Below are 18,312 nucleotides of genomic sequence, written 5' to 3'. Positions count from 1 at the left end.
AGATTTCTGTTGTCGCTGGACCATGCTAGGAAACCCATGTGCAGATTCTTACATAGTATTAGAATCCCGCCCTCAATTCTCACCACCTCCCTATCCTTCCCCCATATGCCCCACACTCTTTTTCAAAATGAACATTGAGTGGTTTTAACTGAGCAGAGAATCGCTTAGACTGTCCCAGGAGAATTAGTCTACTGAAGTTTTTTTGTTTTTAAGGCAGCACGAGTCAGTGACAGAGGACTGGGTAGGGGTTGGGGACCCTACCATATAAAACACATTAGGGAGTTGACATTGGAAGGAAGCCAGAGATCATTTTGAATTCAGTGGGGCTCTTAGTATAACTAGCTAACCTGCCCAAGGTGTCTGCCCCTTGTCCTTCAGAGGAGTAGGACTTAGGGGCAAGGACTTCACACTGAAATATTCTTGTACCTTCCACAGAAGGGCCTGGTCCCAGCGAATGCTGGCGTGTACTGTGAAGTGTGTGAGTACGTGGTGAAGGAGGTGGTCAAACTCATTGACAACAACAAGACCGAGGTATGTGGACTGCGCCGCTGTCTTCTTGGGGCCACCATGCCTTAGTGGGAGATTCTAAAGGCCAACTGCCTGGGAATATACAATCCTTTCCTCAGCTTTACCTATATATTTGAATAATATTTTATCGAGTTCTTGTTGAAAGTTGGCAACTTCACCTCTAATTGTTCAGCCAACATTAGTTATTTACATCAGTGGGTCAATGTTCTCTTTAATTACGTTCAGTTTGTGCCCTTTCTGGTACTCTAGTTTTCTTACATCTTTGTCATCTTTGCTGTCATCTTTGCTTTTGAATAATGGTTGTCCTTTGGTCTCATACTTATATAGGGCACCACTCTGCTAGTTTGCTGGAAAATGACCCCAGGGAGTAGACTTGGTTTAAAGAGTGTTTCAGTTCGTCTGGTGTCTCCCCCGCCACTTCTCAGTAAGACATAGGGTTCTCAGTGACACAAAAGTGCACCTGCTCATTCTTTAAGGGTACAAGGGTCAGAAGTCTTATGGGAGTTTATCCCAGAGCATGTCGAAGGAACACGATTTGAGTCTCTTTAGGATGCCCAAACTGCAATTTGATGTGTAAATCAAAGAACAGAGTTGTTCTGGTCAGGGTTAGGGAGATGGGAACCCCACATTTGAAGTATATGGGTCTAGTTAGAGGATATGTCAAGAAATAATAACTTCACATTTTGATGATTTTTATTTAATAAAATAGCGATTCTGTTACAACAGTACGTTTTCACTTAACCCTTGTATGTTCTTTATGGCCAATTGGCTTATGGTTTTGTTTGTCCTTAGTTATCTTTTAGATGATTTGTTCAAGTTCATGCCAAGAATCGGCTTTTCTTTTATTTTTTATTTTTAATTAATGTCTTTCTGCTGGGTTGATTCTTCTATTATGAATCTTTTGTTGATTCTTCTATTATGAATCTTTTGTTCTTTTATTATGTAATTTCTTATCTTGCCTGCTGTCAGTATCATTATTTTGTTTACTGGTTGCATGGGATGTTTTTCTCTGCCCTTTGTCTGTTGGTGTCCTTGTGCAGCAAGAGGATGAGTCATGTTTATATTGTACTTAATCCTTACAAACTTGATACTGTATTGTTTGCAGGATTTATTCTCTGAAAATATCACATACTTGGTCCTTATCATTGATTGTGGGTTTTTTTTTGGAGCCTACTCCCCAGTGTATATGTTGCCATCGAGTCGGTTCCGACTCATAGTGACCTTGAACAAGTTTCCAAGGCTGTAAATCTTTACGGGAGCAGAATGCTTCATCTTTCCCGCGGAACAGCTGGTAGTTTCGAACTGTTGACCTTGTGTTAGCAGCTCGATTCGTAACCACTAAGCTACCAGAGCTCCTTCCCCAGTGTATATATAAAGAGTATTAAGGCTCTTGCCTTTCATTTGGAGCGCTCCTTGGGTTAATTCTTGCAGAGCTGGTCTGGTGGTGGCAAATTCTCAGCGCATCTGTTTTGGGAATGTCTGATTTCCCCTCGTATTTGAATGACAACTTGGCGAAATGGAGAATTCTAAGTTGGCAGTAGTTTCAGTGTTTTACATTGTTGCTCCTTCCTTTTCGGGGAGAAACCTGCATTGATTCCTAATGAAAGCCCCTTGTGGTATGTATTATGTGTTTTCTCTTGCTGCATTCAGAATTCTCTCCTTTTGTATTTTTAAGAATTTATCTTTTTGTTTTTTAAAGCTGGGGTGCGTGTCGCTTTGTATATTTGCAAGCGTGGTTCTCTGTGCCTTTATTGACCTCTAGGTACTCTTGGATCCTAATAATTCGAATACTAGCTTTCTTCATTGAATTCTTGTAATCTGTTGAGCATTTCTTTGTTCGAGTAGTTGTTTTGTTTTCAGTTTCCAAGTTGAGACTCTGATGTTCTCATTTTGTCCCTGATATCTCTGCTAGTGTGTTTTCTGGGCGCATTAAAAAAAAAATTAAAAAAAAAAAAAACAAAAAACATTTGGCAGTATAGTATGGCCTTCATAGAAGAAATTTTCTCGTCTTCATGTTTCCTTTTTATTGGTTCTTCTTTTGCAATTTTTTGTTTATTCTCCTCTGGACTGCTAACTGAAAAATGAGCAGTTCAAACCTGTCAGCTGCTCCTTGGAAAGTCGGAACTGAGTTGAAGGCACTTAACAATAACAACATACTTTGTTGATCTTTGGGCTTTTTTTCTCCCCTGGTGTGTCTGAAACATGTCTGCTTGGATGCCAGAGTGGCACAGGGACCCAGTACATGACTGCTAGCCCAATGACCAGGGCCTAGATCCCCAACCATTTCATGAGGCAATGGTGCAGCAGCCCACCTTTGCAAATACACCCTGCCCTGGAAACCTCACGGCCAGTCTGAGTCAGACTGGCCCAGTGGCCTAGGCTTGGGATGTTCTCCTGAGAACCACTAGAGGGTACTCTTATCCCTAGAGTTCTGTGTTGATTCTGGAGTTTTAGAGGACTCTGGAGTTCAGGATACATTAGCAGGGGGGTGGGGTGGGGAAGGTGTTCAACTTCCCGGTTGTCTGCCTTTCCCTAATGGATGGCCCTGCACTAGCTGTTCCTCCCAGTCGTGGTGGCTGTCCATCTCGGGACTCAGATTTGACAGCACTTCCTTCAAATTCTGTTACTGTTTGAGGTGGTTCCCAGCATCAGCTGCAGTGAGTGCCGAGTGCCAGCTGTTGTCCGTGTTCTGTGCTCTGTGTGTGCTTGTTTTTAAAAAGTCATCTGGTAGGCTTGTTGCTAGGGAGTACATGGGAGCCTACGTTCACATTGCCTCCTTGCCCCACCCCTAGGTCCCTCCCGCTGGTGTGCAGCTGGCCATTCTGCCCAGCTTTGTGGCTCCAGCATCTCGGGGAGGAAGAAACACTTGGTTTCTGGCTGGCTTCCTAGCTCGTATTTGTACACTTTCCTACCCCTGCTCAGTCTCCCAGTATCTCACATATTCTTGTCTTGATTTTCAGCAAGAAATAATCCACGCTGTAGAGAAAATGTGCTCAAAGCTGCCCACCTCCATGTCCTCTGAGTGCCAAGAGGTGGTGGACACCTACGGCACGGCCATTCTGTCCATCCTGCAGGAGGCCAGCCCTGAGCTGGTGTGCAGCCTGCTCCACCTCTGCTCCTCCAAGGGGCTGCCAGCTCTGAGGGGTGAGCCACAGGCCGGGTGGGTAGGCGTGGTAGCCTGTGGGGAAGGGCCCTGCCAGCATTGAGCCACGCTCTCCTCTCTAGTACATTTGGCTCGGCGCAACGATGGTGGCTTCTGTGAGGTGTGCAAGGAGCTGGTGAGCTACTTGGATCACAACCTGGAGAAGAACAGCACAAAGGAGGAGATCCTGGCTGCCTTAGAGAAGGGCTGCAACTTCCTGCCCGACCCTTACCAAAAGCAGGTATGTGCAGGGCTGCTTTAGGCCCACAGGCCAGAGCAGACAGCTGGGTGGGGCCTCTGAAGCAGAGCCCATCCAGCTGCCTCCAGGCCCCATTACACCCCACTGTGCCTAGCCCCGGGCCCTTACCCCTACTTTCTTTTTGCAGTGTGATGAGTTTGTGACCCAGTATGAGCCTGTACTGATAGAGGCCCTGTTGGAAGTGATGGAGCCTTCCTTTGTGTGCCTGGTAAGCTTCGCTGGGTGGTGGGTGTAATGTGCAGAGTGCAGTGTGGACCCTGGGCAGTTCTTGGCTTTCCTGAGGGGTGAAGGTGGGACACGGAAGCACCAAGAAGGGAGAGAACTAGGACTCGGTGCTTTTCTCACAGCCCTGGTCTAGCGTTACGGCAGAGTCCTGAATCTGTCTGCTTTTAGAAGTTTTGAAAGTGATTATTAATTAGGCAAATAAACTTATCATTTGCTCTTTTTCATCTAGAAGGTGGGAGCCTGCCCCTCTGCCCATAAACCTATTTTGGGGACTGAGAAGTGTGTCTGGGGTCCAAGCTACTGGTGCCAGAACATGGAGACAGCAGCCCAGTGCAATGTGAGTAACGCGTCACTCCAGACCTGCCTCTGTGTAGGGAAGCTTTCCATGCGGACCCTTCCCCCTTGACCTTTGGCTGTAGGAAGAGCTTACTCTGCCTGTGTATAGACAAGAAAGCTAAGGCCCAGGGAGGGGAACAGACTTAGCCATGACCCCTCAGCTATTAAGATGGGACGTTGGGGTTAGGTCTGCTTCCTGTTCTTGTGACTGTATCAGATTTGCATGTGGGCAGCTGGAGTACTTGGGCTCCCTGCCTGCACCCTTAACCCAAGTGCATTTGCTGTGTCTGGACTTCATTCATCGGCCACCCAGGCCCAGCCCCCGTGGATTGGTCTTGCTGGATGGCCATGCTGCTTTTATGGGTAGAGGTTTGCACAGGCCCCTTTTGCTTAATGTTCTTTTTGTGCAACGTTTTCCCTTACAAGGGGTTCCTTGTAACCAGCAGTGCGGGTTGAGTTGTACCCATGTTAGAGGAGGTTGCACCACCTGCCTTACGGGTCTTGGGTCACACCCAGGCCATGTCTCAGCCATCTGTACCGCACCCCCACCCCAGTTAGTGCACGGACTGCTTCCTGCTGCCCTCCGACTGGGTAAATGTGTCCATGACCTCACTTCTCCAGGCCAAGCTCGTGTGTACTTCTGACCATTGAGTGAGAAGAGGCTGCCTGAGGGGGCCTCTACAGTCTACCAACAGTGTTGTAATTAGATGCTGGGGTCCTGGGTCCAAAACATTATAAGGACTTTGTATCTGTTGTTGTATCTTATGAGCGCCAAGCTCCTGCTAACCACATGTTCTCAGGTTTCAAATGAGATTTGTTCTGTGTTTTAAGTGTAATGTGCCATCGGGCTGACCCAGAGCAAGGTAGTAGTCCTACTTACGGTGACATCTCATACTGATGGGCCAGGAATGGTATTTGTCACTGAAGACTCAAACTGCTTTCCTCTCTCCTACCAGGCTGTCGAGCATTGCAAGCGTCACGTGTGGAACTAGAAAGAACGTTCCATCTTGGAGAACCACAGCATCTTTTACTACTTGTGTAGCTGGGGGAATGAACGCACACATGTATTGGTTTTGTTTTTAAAAAAATAGGTTCCCTGTTTCTTAAGTCCTTTGTTGTAACATTGCTGTCAGTGTGGGAGTCGTCTACCCCCAACTGACCTAGCGCTTCAGTGTCCCTCTTCTCTGCTGGACAGTGACTACTGAGCCTGCCTTTTTATGGTGGCCACGTGGCACTGGCCTGATACAGTGCGTCCTGACGGATGGCTGTCCGTCGTCTTTGGACCTGTGGTCTCTGAGCTTTTGGAGACCTCCGCCTGTACTAAGGAGGACCCCTCCCCCAGGCTGGTGGTTTCTGTACAGAGAAGTAAAACAAAGGCAGTTGTATGTGAAAAATTAGCTCAGAAGAGTTAGGCTTTTAAAAGCACTGTAGTTCCCACTGTACTGGCTGGGGGGAGTGGGTGGGCTTCAGGGTTTGCTGTCCCTGGCTGATACTGATTCAGCTTTCCTGTGTCTCTTAGTGATGCCTCATTGGGGGGGAGGGGGGGAAACTGCTGACTATAACTTGCTAGCTCTGTGTGGTGGTCCTGTGGGGCCACCGCCTGCGTGTTTCGTGTCTGCCAGCCCTTGCTTTGGGCAAATGCTCTTTTTGACATACCCTTTCCAATCAGCGTGCAGGTGATGCTCCTAAGCCTCGGCTTTCTGGGGGTACAGTGGGCACTTCTCTTTTGTGGTTGCCAGGCAACAGCGGGCAAAGCCAGGAAGATGTGATATTGCTAGTAAACGGACAATGATTTTTGTTTTGCACTAAAGTCTGTGATTTAACAATAAAATATTGTCAGCCAGATCAGGACCAGAGCATTTATGTGGCTAGCGCCATCATGCCCTACCAGCCTTCAGCTCCTCTGGTCCTTCCTGATGCCCGCCCCCCAAGCCCAGCCCCACAGGAGTTGACAGAGCCAGAATGTATTGCTGGTTCCTCATGAGTTGCTTTTCTTTTTAAATAGACCGTTCCAGAAACTTCCACTGAGTACCAGTTAAACAAAACGAAGGGAATAACTTAATTTAAAAAAGGAATACACATGAACACACTACACATTCAAGGGAATACCAGTCACTTCGCTTTAGAAGCTGGGGGTGTTGGGATGCTGATGAAGTGAATGCGCTGCTCTTGACCTTGTCCGTGTGGATGGCAGGGCTCTCCCTCCCTGCCTCCACCTGGATGTCCAGCTAGGGATGTGATGGATGTCGTGGCTCCCGGCGCCCTGCTTACCAACTCAGGTGCTAGGCCCTTACTCTGTAGGGAGAGGAGAGGTATGGGGCAGGAGGAGTGGGGAGAAGAGGGGTCTGCTTGTCCTCTTGACCCAACCTGAGTGAGCCAAGCTGGTCACCAGACTCCAGGGGCCCCAGTGACTATCCTTACCTCATTCTTAGACACTTAGCATTTTGTTTTTCTTAAAAAAATAACAAATTTTATGAAGGTAGGTAGAGATCAGATGCTGAATGAATGAGTGTCTAGTAAAGTGAAATCAGAGTGGCTGGCGTGGCCGCCCGTCAGAGCTCTGTGATCTCCAGGGGGCTCTCCAGGATCACGTCATGGAGCTTGTGCAGTGGCGTGGATTTGGCGGACTCGGTGCGGGCATTGCGCTCGAAGGCACTGGCTTCAGCGGCCGTCAGTGTCTCCAGTGAGCGGCCCAGGCCCTTCTGGTCATCCTCAGGCAGGCTGTTGAGGTCAGTGGCCAGCAGCGTACCCATGCTACCGTGGACCATGTGGATCCCGTCGGGGCCCTTGACTTCCACTGGCGGCTTGTGGCGGAAGCGTAGGCTGCCTTGGCTCGGGCTGCACTCCCCTGGCTCCTCATCCAGCTCTGTCTGGATCAACTGCAAAAGGCCCAGCCCCCCCACACTGCTCAGACCCATGGCAAAGGGGTGGCCGGCTATGTGGCCCCAGACACGCTCCTGCTCTGTCCTTTCCTCCCCCCACAACGAACCCTACCCTAGGCTCCCTCCACAGCACGTTGTCCAACTTTGGACAGTATTTCTCAAACTGGGGCGTAAAAGGGAACCACAGATAGTTGAGGTGTAGGAGCTACCTACGGGATGCTTGTCTTCATTCTGATGGTCTGTAAAAACCTTTGCTGCAGTGGTATCCACCTGGCCTGAAGAAGGATTACTTCATTGTGGCCAGGTGATGCTGGAGGGTGAAACAGGATGTAGTGGACTCAGGATGGCCCTTTGGTCCTGCCTAAAGCAGAGGCTTTTCAGCTCTAGCCAATTCCACTTGAGAATGTGGCCCTGGCAAGAATTGTGGATGTCCACACCAAGTCTGATGGCTACATGATGGTGTCCTAATAACTACAGCAGGCAAACAGGCAGGCGTGACAGCCAGCTTCTGAAAATGCCGTCATTCCTCAAAGGTACTGTTGGACTTTCAGGGATCTGAGCAGTGGTGTCCCTGACCCCATTAATGCTCCCACAGAGCCCAGAGAGTAGAACCCAGGGCCTGACGTGGCAGCTCCTGTCATGTCTGTGCAGCCCTCCCTGATGGCAGAGTTTGAGACGCAGAGAGGGGAAGGTGAGCAAGAGCATCCCCAGGCTGGGGCACAGCACGCAGCCCCCCGCCCACCCGCTGCCTCACTACCTCGGAGATGGAGGAATGGCTGGAGGAGGCTTTTTGCACCATCCGCTGTGCAAAGAGCTTTTTGAGCCGCAGGTAATCCTCCAGGACCACCTTCAGCAGCGAGCCCTGGGGGAGGGAGAGGGTTAACCCCCACCAAGGCCCTCCCCTGTCTGCCTCCCGCATGGAAGGTGACTCTGGGGGGGCGGGGGGTGTCACTGAACTTGGGGGTACATACAAGCTCCTCGACCGTGATCCTAGAGAGCATCTTGGAGCTATCATAGGCAGGAGGCCAGTTATACAGATGAGAGCAAAGACCCAGGTGGGCGCACACCTGAGACCGGAGCCTGGGCTGCTACTGCTGAATCATCCATATCAGCCTCAGAGCCCTGGTGGAGGGCTGGGTCCGTCCCTCCCTGCATTCCTCAGGAGGGGTCGGGATGCTGGGGCCTGCTGGCAGGGCCTCACCTTAATGGGTCCCTCCCGGATAATCTGGCCCAGTTTGGCAATGTTGTCGTATTCCTGGAGGGCTGCCCGTAGGTACCGGTCCTCATCAGGCTTGACAGCTGCTGGCTCACGTCCAAACGTACCCTGTGGGGAGGGGACATGAGCTGGAACAGAGCTAGACCCTGACCCTTTCACCCTCCACCCAACACCCACCACCCTCTGGCTGGCTCACATGGGTGCGGGTGGGGCTGTTCCACAGGTCTGCAATCTCACTCAGGTTCTCCGGCAAGTCGTCCTCGTGCTCAGCCTGGGCAGCCAGCTCCAGATTCCGGCAGAAAGGATCCAGCCAGACAGGGTTGGCCCTGTGAGATGAGGAAGCTGGGGGCTGGCAGGTTTGAGGGCACAGGTGCTTTCCTGGGCTCAGCCCCACCCCTTCCCCTTTCTCTAGGCCAACTGCAGCATCTTTCACAGAACCAGGGTGTGGGGTGAGGAAAACAGGCCTCCCCAGGGCTGGAGGCATGCTTCCACCAGAGGATCCCGCTGAGACCAGGACAACACATCATTCTGAATCAGACGTGTTTCAGAGGATTGGGGTGCCCACGCCCCCAGTTTGAGTCAATCTGTTTCCTCAGCAGTCGAGGGACTGCAGGAAATCTGTCTGCAGGGTCCTCGGCAGGTGCCCCAGAGAAGACGGGGCAGGGCTTGGGAGTCCACTCACCCATCGAAGGAGTATTTGTTAGTGTTGGGCATGTCCATGATGTCCATGAAACCGCGATTCCCTGCAGGGAGATGGGTTGAGAGGGAGGGCGACCTGTCCCCTCTGCCCTTCCCGACTGCAGATACTCACCTGCAGAGCCAGCTACGATGGCTTTGAGCTTCCTCTTGTGTCTGGAGAGGAGCAGAGACAGGCTGGTGAGGGCTGGGCTGACATCTTAGGGCCCCTGTGGCTGCCCCAGGAGCAGGGCAGTGGTGGGGGTACTCACACGGTCCTGTAGTACCAGTTCATGAGGACGAAGAGCATGGCCGCCAGGAAGAGGAGAATTGCCAGGGCGATGATGGCCATCTGGGGGGTGGGGGCAGGTGTCAACAGGTGCAGTTGCGCCTCTCACTGCAGTCAGTGCAGCGAGGGGGCGTGGGGGATACCTGCAGGGCAGACATGTCATCGGGCAGCCGGACGGGGATGGCTGGCTGCACATCCAGGACGTTGTAGTTCCGGAAGAGATTGCGCAGCTGCTCCTTGTTCTCATCAATCATCTGGATCACCCTGGACAAGAGGTTAGGGTGTTAGCTCCCTTCCTCCACCCTCCTTTGGTAGGTCCCTGGCCCTCCTGGTCCCCACCCACCTGTCCACATCCAGGATGCGGTTGGTGTCCCGATTCACCACGTGGATGAGCAGTTCTGTCTGTGCAAAGTTCACCCGACCCTTCTTGTCCACGTGGAACTTAAATGAGAAGGGGGATGGGTAGTGTAGACAGGCCTCTTCTAGGATCCACTGCTGTCCCACCCCAATAATAAGCCCATCTCTACTGAGTGCTCATTGAGGATCAAGAATGGGGCCAGTCGATTTCACAGATGAGGAAAATGAGGTCCAGAGACCCCAGAGGGGCACACCCCATCTCATACGCATGTGTGTGTACACACCTCCCTGGTCTGCCCCATTGCCCTAGGAGGCCCCATTGGGTACCTGAACATCGTCAGTGTTGACGATGGCACCTGTGATGTTAGACAGCAGGCGGATGAACTCCTCCTCAAAGCCACGTACTCGGTCAGGGATCTCATTAATGACAATCTTGACACGCTGGTCATCTCTCAGAATGTAGATGCCAATGATGGCTGTGTCATTGTGACCAGCCAGGTCCCTGGCCACAATGTCCACCACAAAGTAGCCAGGGCTGTAGGCCATGAAGAGGTCGAAGGTGCGCAGGATACCATCCACATTCCCTGTGGGAAGAACCCGAAGGTGGGGCACAGCTCAGGAGTCATAGGGAAGGTGGACATCAGTGGGCAGCACACCTGTGCAGGGCCCAGAGATGACAAAAGGGGACAGGGGCTCATGATCAGGAGGACATCTGAAGGGGCAGCATCTTGCCCCTCAGTTAGGCTGACGATTGTCACCGGGAGTGACAGATCTGAACTTTTTCTAGAAAACTCAGACCTTCATAATATGTATGTAAAACTACTTGATTTTACACTGTTGACCTAACCACTTTGTATGTTAAACACAACTGCAGGGTGCAGACTCTAGGATGGTGAGTGTGTGACCGCCCCTGCACGCTGTTGAGGTGCAGTGTGGGGTGAAGGCTCCTTCGTGCCTCACCCTCGGGCTCTGTCTCAGGTACTGAACAAATGCTGGTGGTTCAGCACAGTCTTTCTTAGAAGACAGTAAAGAGTAGGAGGAGCTCAGAAGCAGAAGGGATAGTTCTGTTGGGTCATCAGAGAAGCTTTCCTGAAGAAGGTGGGGAATCCGAAGACAGGTGGGATTGGGGATGGCAGTGAGGGAGCCAAGGAGCAGGGAACTCAGCAACTGGGTTGTGGGGCACAGACAGGGCGTTTGGTAAGTGGGAAGGGTGTGGAGCAGGAAAGAAGGATTAGGAGAAGCCTTGAATGTCCGGGCAGAGAGTCTAAATTAACTCCTAAAACAGAGCAGGGAAGAAGTTGGGGCTACAGGTAAAGGTAATAAGCACATTTTTAGGTACAAGTGTGTATACTCTGATTTTAGTTTCCCCAAGGCCAGTACAATGTCTGCTGGGGTGTTTGAGAGGCCCACATGGAAAGATAAAGAGGGTACATGGAAAGGGTGGGTGGCCGAGTGGATAGGTGGGTGAATAGAAGGATAAAAATGTCTGGGTGGCTACGAAATGGACGAGTAGATGAATGGACTGATGATGAACAGACAGGTGGGTGAATGCAAGGGCATCCACACATACCTAGTGGTGTCCACAATGACCCTCAGACTACACACCATGGAGGGTCCAGTTACCTACCCATGGTGAAGACTTGGCCCACATCCTCAGAGTCATTGGCAAAGGCCTGGAAGTAGTGAATGGCCAGGATACTGTAGAAGACCAGACTGTTGTTGCCAATGTCTGCATCCAAGGCCAACACCTGGATCAACTCCGAGCCCATCTTGGCATCGGTGGCCACTCCTGCAGGAAGAGGTGTAAGTGGGGGGCATGTGCCTCCCCACGTCCCATGCCCAGGCTCTGGTCCCTGCACCTGCAGTATATTCGGCCTTGGTGAACCGCGGGGGCTGATCATTGACATCCTCCAGCACAACCCGAACCTCCTGCAGGGAGAGGTCAATCAACAGGTCGAGGGCTGAGGAGGGTCCACGCGGAGGTGTCCAGCTGCGGTTGCTCGAGGCTTTGACAAGGAAGGAGAAGACAGCCTCCCGCTCCCGGTCCAAGTCCTTCAGAATCAGCAGACGCCCATCGGTTTGCAGATGAAAGTTCTTCTCTTCATTGCCAGCTGGAGGTGGGACCAGGGACAGGGTCAGGGCCCTTTAGGGCACCTCCAGCCCCGGGGTAGGTCAGCATTACCTGCATTGGGCCCCACCTGCAATGAAGTAGTACACAATGGCGTTGGGGCCCTCGTCTGTGTCCACAGCCCCTGTCACATTGCCCACGAGGGTACCGCGTGGCGAGTGCTCAGGGACTGTTAATAGTTGGTACTGGGGGCTGCCTTTCTGCAGGGGGAGAGAGTTGTCAGGAGAGGAAGGCTGGGCTTCCACCCCCAGCCTGAGAGTCCTAGATTATGCCTCATAGTGCTCAGGGGTGAGCAGAGCAGCTAGAATCTCAAGAGGGCCAAGGCTGCAAGGTTCTGTCCCTAGCAGGTCGTCAGAAGTATCTAGCAACTAGACCAGTGTCAGGCGGAGTGACAGACTCATCCAAGAACACACAGGAAGAAACACCAGGAGGCCAGGCTGTCTCTGCCTACAATAGGGCCCCCCAGACTTACTGCTCCATTTCCTTTCAGCCTCAGCCCCATGAAGCACAGCTGACTTGCTGCAGTGGATTAAGTGTTGGGTTGCTAACCTAAAGGCAGTTCAAACCCACCAGTGATCTGTGGCCTTGGAGACTGGAGCAGTTCTGCTCTGTTCTGTAAGGCCACCATGAGTCAGGATCATATAGATGACAGTGAGCTTTTGTGCACGTTTACATGCTAATTCAAGAATATCAGCGCTTGAAGTCCAGGCATTTTTCTCTGCTCTTTTGCTTGCTGGGTCACGCCCAGAACTAGTAGCTGCTCAATAAATACCTGCTCACCGATGAAATACAAGCAGACAGACGCCTGTGTGTGGGTACTGTGTGTAGGGGAGGTGGGCAAAGGTGTTGGCAGCTTACTGGGGGCCTCACGAAGAGGGGCTCGTTGTCGTCGATGTCCTCTAGGGCTACCTGCAGGGGCTGCATGGTCTCATACGGTACGGGCTGGCCCAGATCGCTGGCCACCAGGATGAGCTATGGGCGAAGAAGCGCAGTCAAAGAGTGAGACCCGTGTGGGGGAGGGAGAAAGGAGGCGTTTGAGGAAGCGGAGCCCCGCCCCTTACGCTGTACACCGCTTGCTGCTCTCGGTCCAGGCGTTGCGCAGTCTGGATGAGGCCGCTGATAGGGTCAATGGTAAAGTACTCCCAGTCTCGGTTGCCTGCTGTCTTCAGGAAGCTGTAGCGCACTGCCCCATTGAGGCCCTCGTCCTTGTCCATGGCATAGACCTCATACACATTGGAGCGCAGTGGGACCTCCTGTGGGGGTGAGGAGGGGTGGGAGGCTCCTAGACCCCAGAGCATTCCAGCTCCCAGACCCAGAGATGGAGCCCTTACTTTTTCTTCCATCACCTCACAGCATGCTTAGGACACATGCTGGCTGCTTGACTGGACTCTTACAAATTTTCCCCCACCCCACCCCTAGCCAGGACCACAGCTGGCCACTGACAGTACAGCCTGGGCCCCAGCATGCTTCACTGGGACCACTTTCCTGGAGTTCCATTGCATGCTGCAGTTGAGAGGGCAGAAGGGGGACACACAAACAGACCACAGCCACCCTTTGTCCCTCTGTCTTGCTACCCTAGTAAACTACCCCAGTCACAAGAACTCTGGGTATTCCCAAATGACAGCATCCATCCTAGGGGTATGATGAAAATGGGGACCCACAGACAGGGTAACATGGCAGATTATCTACCTCAGTCCTTGTAAGTACCATCAAGTCAGTTCTGACTCACAGTAACCCTGTATAGGGTTCCAAGGCTGTGAATCCTGAGACTGGTGGGCTCGAACCACTGATCTTGCAGTTTTCAGTCCAGTGTTTTCCCTAGAGAACCACCGTACTCCCCTGGGTCTGTCACTAATTCACCATGTGCTCTGGACATGCCACTTCAATGTATCTCAGTCTCATCTCCTGAATTCCCTTGAGATAAGTCTAAGATAGAGAAAAAATCTAATAGAAATCAGATGTGGATCCATGATCAGACTAGAGAGGAGAAAGAGCTAGAAAAAGAGAGAGAGGTGTTTTTTTTTTTTTTTTTTTTTTTTTCAGTTGAAAAATTATCAGCTCAGCAGGTTTCATTGTTTATCTCAGTGGTCATGAGTCTCAAGCCCTAACTAGAAGTCACATCTAATCAATAAAAAGTAGGATGACAACTAGACAATTATTTAACAAATGCTGGTTGTTTGAGGGACATAAATCTTTTCAAACATGGAGTTCTTGAGGGAAGAATTTAGTAAATGGGGCCTTTGAAGTGGAAAAAAAAATCTAGATTATTACTAATTCATATTCTGTCTCATTTCACAAAAAATATTTGAAGCAGTTTACAAGGAAGTTAGATTGAACATGTTCAAACTCAGGGTTAAGAAACAGGGAGAGGAATTAGCAGAAAGGTGGAGATGAATGGTGAGAGGTACGGTATGTGCAGCCAGCCCCTGCAGGTCACACCAGGCGGGACTACTCTGAGCTCTCTGGTTGCGGGAGCAAAGAAGACCATTCAGTTATTGTAGATGTGCTTTATAGATGTGACACTGGATACAAGGTAAGAGCAAATCACAGTAAAAATAGGTAGCGCTCTGGGAGAGATATCTCCCATGGAACCTCAAAGGGGACAGAGACGAACAATATGGATTTAGACTGACATTCTGAAATGCAGAGACCTCCTGCAGTCTGGGGCCACCCCAACTGAACCACCAAGGAGCTTCTGGGGCCCGTTCTAGAAGACAGAAGGGAAGGGCAGGGGACAGAAAAGTGCTTCCTCCATCTTTATGTGGCAATTTAGACCAAGGAATGAAAGAACTGGAGAGATTTCTGAACCTCAGTCACTTCCCTTGTTACTTATTTTGATGCCTATCCTGTGTCCCCAGGATGTCTCCACGTTGGTATCAGCAGAACGACAGACAGAAAGCGCATGGGTGTTTATTTTGAGACAAGTATGGGGGAAGTGGGTGGTTGGGGAAACTGTCCTTGGCAGACATCTGGGGACAAGAGATGGGACATCTCCTATTATTATTCCCACTTTGTAGTCATTTGGCTGGTAAGTGTTAGAGTTGGACTCATCAAATCTGTTGCTAGCATATTCCCCTGTTAAGCATTGTCTATGTGGTTCTAGGTATGTCTGATCCCTTCTTTGGTCTCAGTTTCCCCACCTTCACAAACAGGGGCCTTTCCATTCTCCTCTGGTCATGACTAGAGGATAAGCAAGAGGACTAGATATTGGAAAGTAGATGTTGGGGGGCAGGAGGCTCAAACCTGGGGGGGAGAGGCAACAGTACCTCTCTGATATGTAGGATGGTGCCGTTGGGTGGACGCACGAAGACAGGGCGGTTGTCATTAACATCGATGACCTCTACCAGGAGCATGGTGGTGCCCCAGAGAGGGGGCTCTCCTCCATCCGTGGCCACCACGGTGAGGTTGAACCTCTCATAGGACTGCAGTGGCCGCTTGGTGGTCACCAGGCCTGAGTCCACGTCCACATGGAAGGCCTCTGGTGGGTGGGACAGAGGAACAGGACCATGGCAGCTGCTCCTCTTCCCACCGTCACCCCCCCACCCCCCACATGTATAGCAGTCTGCCCCTCTCCTCCCCACAGGCCACCTACCTGCCCCAGGGCCCTCCAGTGAGTAGGTCAGTTCTGCATTGGAGCCCTCATCCTGGTCAGTGGCTATCATGGTGATGACAGAAGTGCCCGCTGGCTCATTCTCATACACGCTCGTGCTGAACTGGGGCTTGGAGAACTGTGGTCGGCAGTCGTTGACGTCCAGCACCTGGATTACCACCTAGTGGGAGGTGCAGTTCATAGGTCAGGAGCTGCCTCTAGGGACCTGGTCCCACAGGAGTCAGTGGGGTTGGAGGAAAGCCGGGTGCCCACTAAGGGCTGAGAATCAAAACACTGTTTCTATGGTGCTGGGCTCTCACCTCATATTTAACCTGGTGTGGTGCTGTGGGAGAAGCACTGGACTGCAAGGTCAGTTTGAGCCTCAAGGTCTGCGGTTCAAACCCATCAGCTGCTTGCAAACCCTATACCAGGTCACTGTGAGTTACAACTGACTTGACAGCACTTTAACCATCACCTGTTTCCGTAGGTGTACACCTGGGATAACAGTCTCTTCTCTCTGGGCCCTATAAGTTCCCACATGATTATACAGGCTACATCCTTAGTTCTTGGCCCAAGTAAGAACTCAGGTAATCTGTGTGGTGCCCTGAAGCAGGAAGCCCCCTGCCACTCTAACAGTGACCCTAGAAATCTGACTCTAGTCTCCGGGCCTTAATGCTGGCTTTCTGTGATTCCTCCACTCCCTAAAGTGTGTTCTTGACTTGGACTGATCCGACCCATACACTCAAACCGGGCAGTGAGTCCCTTACCCCTCTGTAACCTTCTCCAAGCAGTACTTTCTGGAACCCCTCTCAGTGCACAAAGCACTTTCAAAGCCCCGCCTCCCAGACCCCTCACCACCACAACTCTAGGAGGTAGGCATCACCCATGGCTCCCCACCTTTATGGATTTGGCAACTGAGGCTGAGAGAGGTTAGAGGACAAGTCAGTGTGCTCAGCTAGCAGGATCTTAGTCTTCTGACTCCAACCCCCTGCTTTTCACAACACAGCACAGGCATTTGAGGGGGCTTCAAACAGTTCATGGAAAAATGGAATGAAAAGATAATGGAATTTTCCCATGAATTTTCCTGAAGCCCCCTCGTATGGAACAGGGACAAGATTCCACTCAAATGTCAGTGTCCCTGTGAGGCAATCTCACTCTGCCTGCTAAAGAGATCTTATCTTTGCCCATTCAGCTTCTCCCCACCCATAGGAGAGGTGCCTTTCTGTCCTGAGTGGTCAGGTTATTGTGTAGGAGAATTGAAAAAGTCCAAAAAGACGGACTGGAGAAGGGGGAAAAAGCGATGGTGGAGGGGAATAAAGAGAAAGCAATCTCAAGGCTTGGGGTTTTGCATAAAAATGGGTATGGAGGGCTTAGAGGGGGAGAGGCTGCGCTTAAAGCTATGAACTGTGGAACTGTGTGGATACTGAACCTAACTAACATAGGAATGGGCCGGTGGACCCGGTCTCCCATTCATGTTCTTTAACAGATATCATTAACGTTAACAACTTTATAATTACGTTTGGATATTGGCCTGTGTTTCTTTCCAACGTGGCACTGAGGAAACACTGAGCCATGTGGACCCCCCCCCCCCAGGCTTTATTTGGGTTATAAAAGATGAGGTTTTCTGCTCCCATAGAGGTTTATAGCCTTGGAAACCCTATATAGGGTTGTGAGGAGTCACAACTGACTGGATGGTACACAACAAGAACAATGTGTTTAGCTTCTTTGAGAGAGTCCCTGTTGTCTTAAGCCACAGCCATTTTAACCCATTAGGTGACCTCTCGCCTCCTCCTTCCTAGCACTGTTCTCTGAGGGGACTGGGTGGGTCTGTTCCCACTCTGCAGAAGTCATTCTCTAAAGGTTTTGCTTGCTGCCTCCACAAGCCCAGTGCCTAGTTTGTGGCCCAGGCTGGTGCCAGCACCTCTCACCTGCACTGAGTTTTCTCGATGGTTGCTGGTTACATCACCAGGGTTGTCTTTGGCCAAGGCAGTCAGGATATAGTGGTCCTTCTTCTCCCGGTCCAAGGGGGACAGCACACAGATGTCACCCTATTGGGGAGAATGGCCTTTATTCAACAGATATTTGTTGAGCATCTCTTATGTGCCAAGCATGGTTCTCCATGCTAAAGACACAGTGTGAACACAGAGAAATACCCCAAGAAGCTGACATTCTAGCAATTCTTTTTGTCCTTACTACCCCATGACAGCCCAGTCTGGCACTGGCACACAATAAGTGCCCATACATATTCCCTGTTCTTAATGCCAGGCTAGGAGCCATGTTTGATTGCTTGCAACAAGCAGGAAAGCTTGAACTCTGCAGAAAGGACGGAGTGCAGGGGATGTGGGCAGGGAGGGCAGGTTCAGTTCCAGTCCTAGCAACTTGGGAAGGTCCTGCCTCACCAACTACCCCCAGGCCACAGGACCTTCTCCTTGTACTGCAGACAGTCATTGAAATCAACTAGTAGACATCTGAACTCCTCACTCATCTTCTCTCTGGGGTTTCTACTCTTCTCCTCCAAGCCTGGACTTTATAGAAGCATGGAAGATGCACCGTTTGGGCCTCTTCCCTCCCCTCGCAAGGAGTATATGACCATACATACAGTAGGTGCTCACTGCGTCAACTATACATACAGTAGGTGCTCACTGAGTCAACTATACATACAGTAGGTGCTCACTGAGACAACTAT

The 18,312-nt window shown here is 51.0% G+C and overlaps 2 protein-coding genes across 4 annotated transcripts in view; one reads left to right on the top strand and one right to left on the bottom strand.

The window, feature by feature from the left end:
- PSAP (prosaposin) overlaps window positions 1–5,482 on the top strand; it is a 17,856-nt gene extending 12,374 nt beyond the window's left edge. The window contains exons 10-15 of the mRNA XM_006837468.1: window positions 436–531; window positions 3,489–3,672; window positions 3,754–3,911; window positions 4,057–4,137; window positions 4,384–4,491; window positions 5,447–5,482. Of these exons, the coding sequence (XP_006837531.1) occupies window positions 436–531; window positions 3,489–3,672; window positions 3,754–3,911; window positions 4,057–4,137; window positions 4,384–4,491; window positions 5,447–5,482 (663 nt within the window). The remainder of the gene's footprint in view (window positions 1–435; window positions 532–3,488; window positions 3,673–3,753; window positions 3,912–4,056; window positions 4,138–4,383; window positions 4,492–5,446) is intronic.
- Window positions 5,483–7,041: 1,559 nt separating this feature from the next.
- The window catches only part of CDH23 (cadherin-related 23), a 569,346-nt gene continuing 558,075 nt past the window's right edge, over window positions 7,042–18,312 (bottom strand). For 2 of the 3 annotated variants that reach the window (XM_006835863.1, XM_006835864.1), the window contains 18 exons: window positions 17,555–17,674; window positions 15,630–15,807; window positions 15,304–15,515; window positions 13,099–13,290; window positions 12,896–13,009; window positions 12,108–12,237; window positions 11,769–12,020; window positions 11,537–11,698; window positions 10,237–10,493; window positions 9,896–9,993; window positions 9,696–9,816; window positions 9,536–9,615; window positions 9,400–9,440; window positions 9,271–9,331; window positions 8,785–8,914; window positions 8,574–8,696; window positions 8,130–8,234; window positions 7,042–7,369 (listed from right to left, as the gene is read on the bottom strand). In XM_006835863.1, coding sequence (XP_006835926.1) covers window positions 7,043–7,369; window positions 8,130–8,234; window positions 8,574–8,696; window positions 8,785–8,914; window positions 9,271–9,331; window positions 9,400–9,440; window positions 9,536–9,615; window positions 9,696–9,816; window positions 9,896–9,993; window positions 10,237–10,493; window positions 11,537–11,698; window positions 11,769–12,020; window positions 12,108–12,237; window positions 12,896–13,009; window positions 13,099–13,290; window positions 15,304–15,515; window positions 15,630–15,807; window positions 17,555–17,674 — 2,703 coding nt within the window. In that variant the 3' untranslated portion in view covers window position 7,042. The remainder of the gene's footprint in view (window positions 7,370–8,129; window positions 8,235–8,573; window positions 8,697–8,784; window positions 8,915–9,270; window positions 9,332–9,399; window positions 9,441–9,535; window positions 9,616–9,695; window positions 9,817–9,895; window positions 9,994–10,236; window positions 10,494–11,536; window positions 11,699–11,768; window positions 12,021–12,107; window positions 12,238–12,895; window positions 13,010–13,098; window positions 13,291–15,303; window positions 15,516–15,629; window positions 15,808–17,554; window positions 17,675–18,312) is intronic. The other variant, XM_006835865.1, reaches the window with a different exon arrangement.

This window comes from Chrysochloris asiatica, unplaced genomic scaffold, assembly GCF_000296735.1.
Source record: "Chrysochloris asiatica unplaced genomic scaffold, ChrAsi1.0 scaffold00020, whole genome shotgun sequence".
Classification (NCBI taxonomy): Eukaryota; Metazoa; Chordata; class Mammalia; order Afrosoricida; family Chrysochloridae; genus Chrysochloris; species Chrysochloris asiatica.
This window is presented reverse-complemented; position numbering and strand designations above follow the sequence as displayed.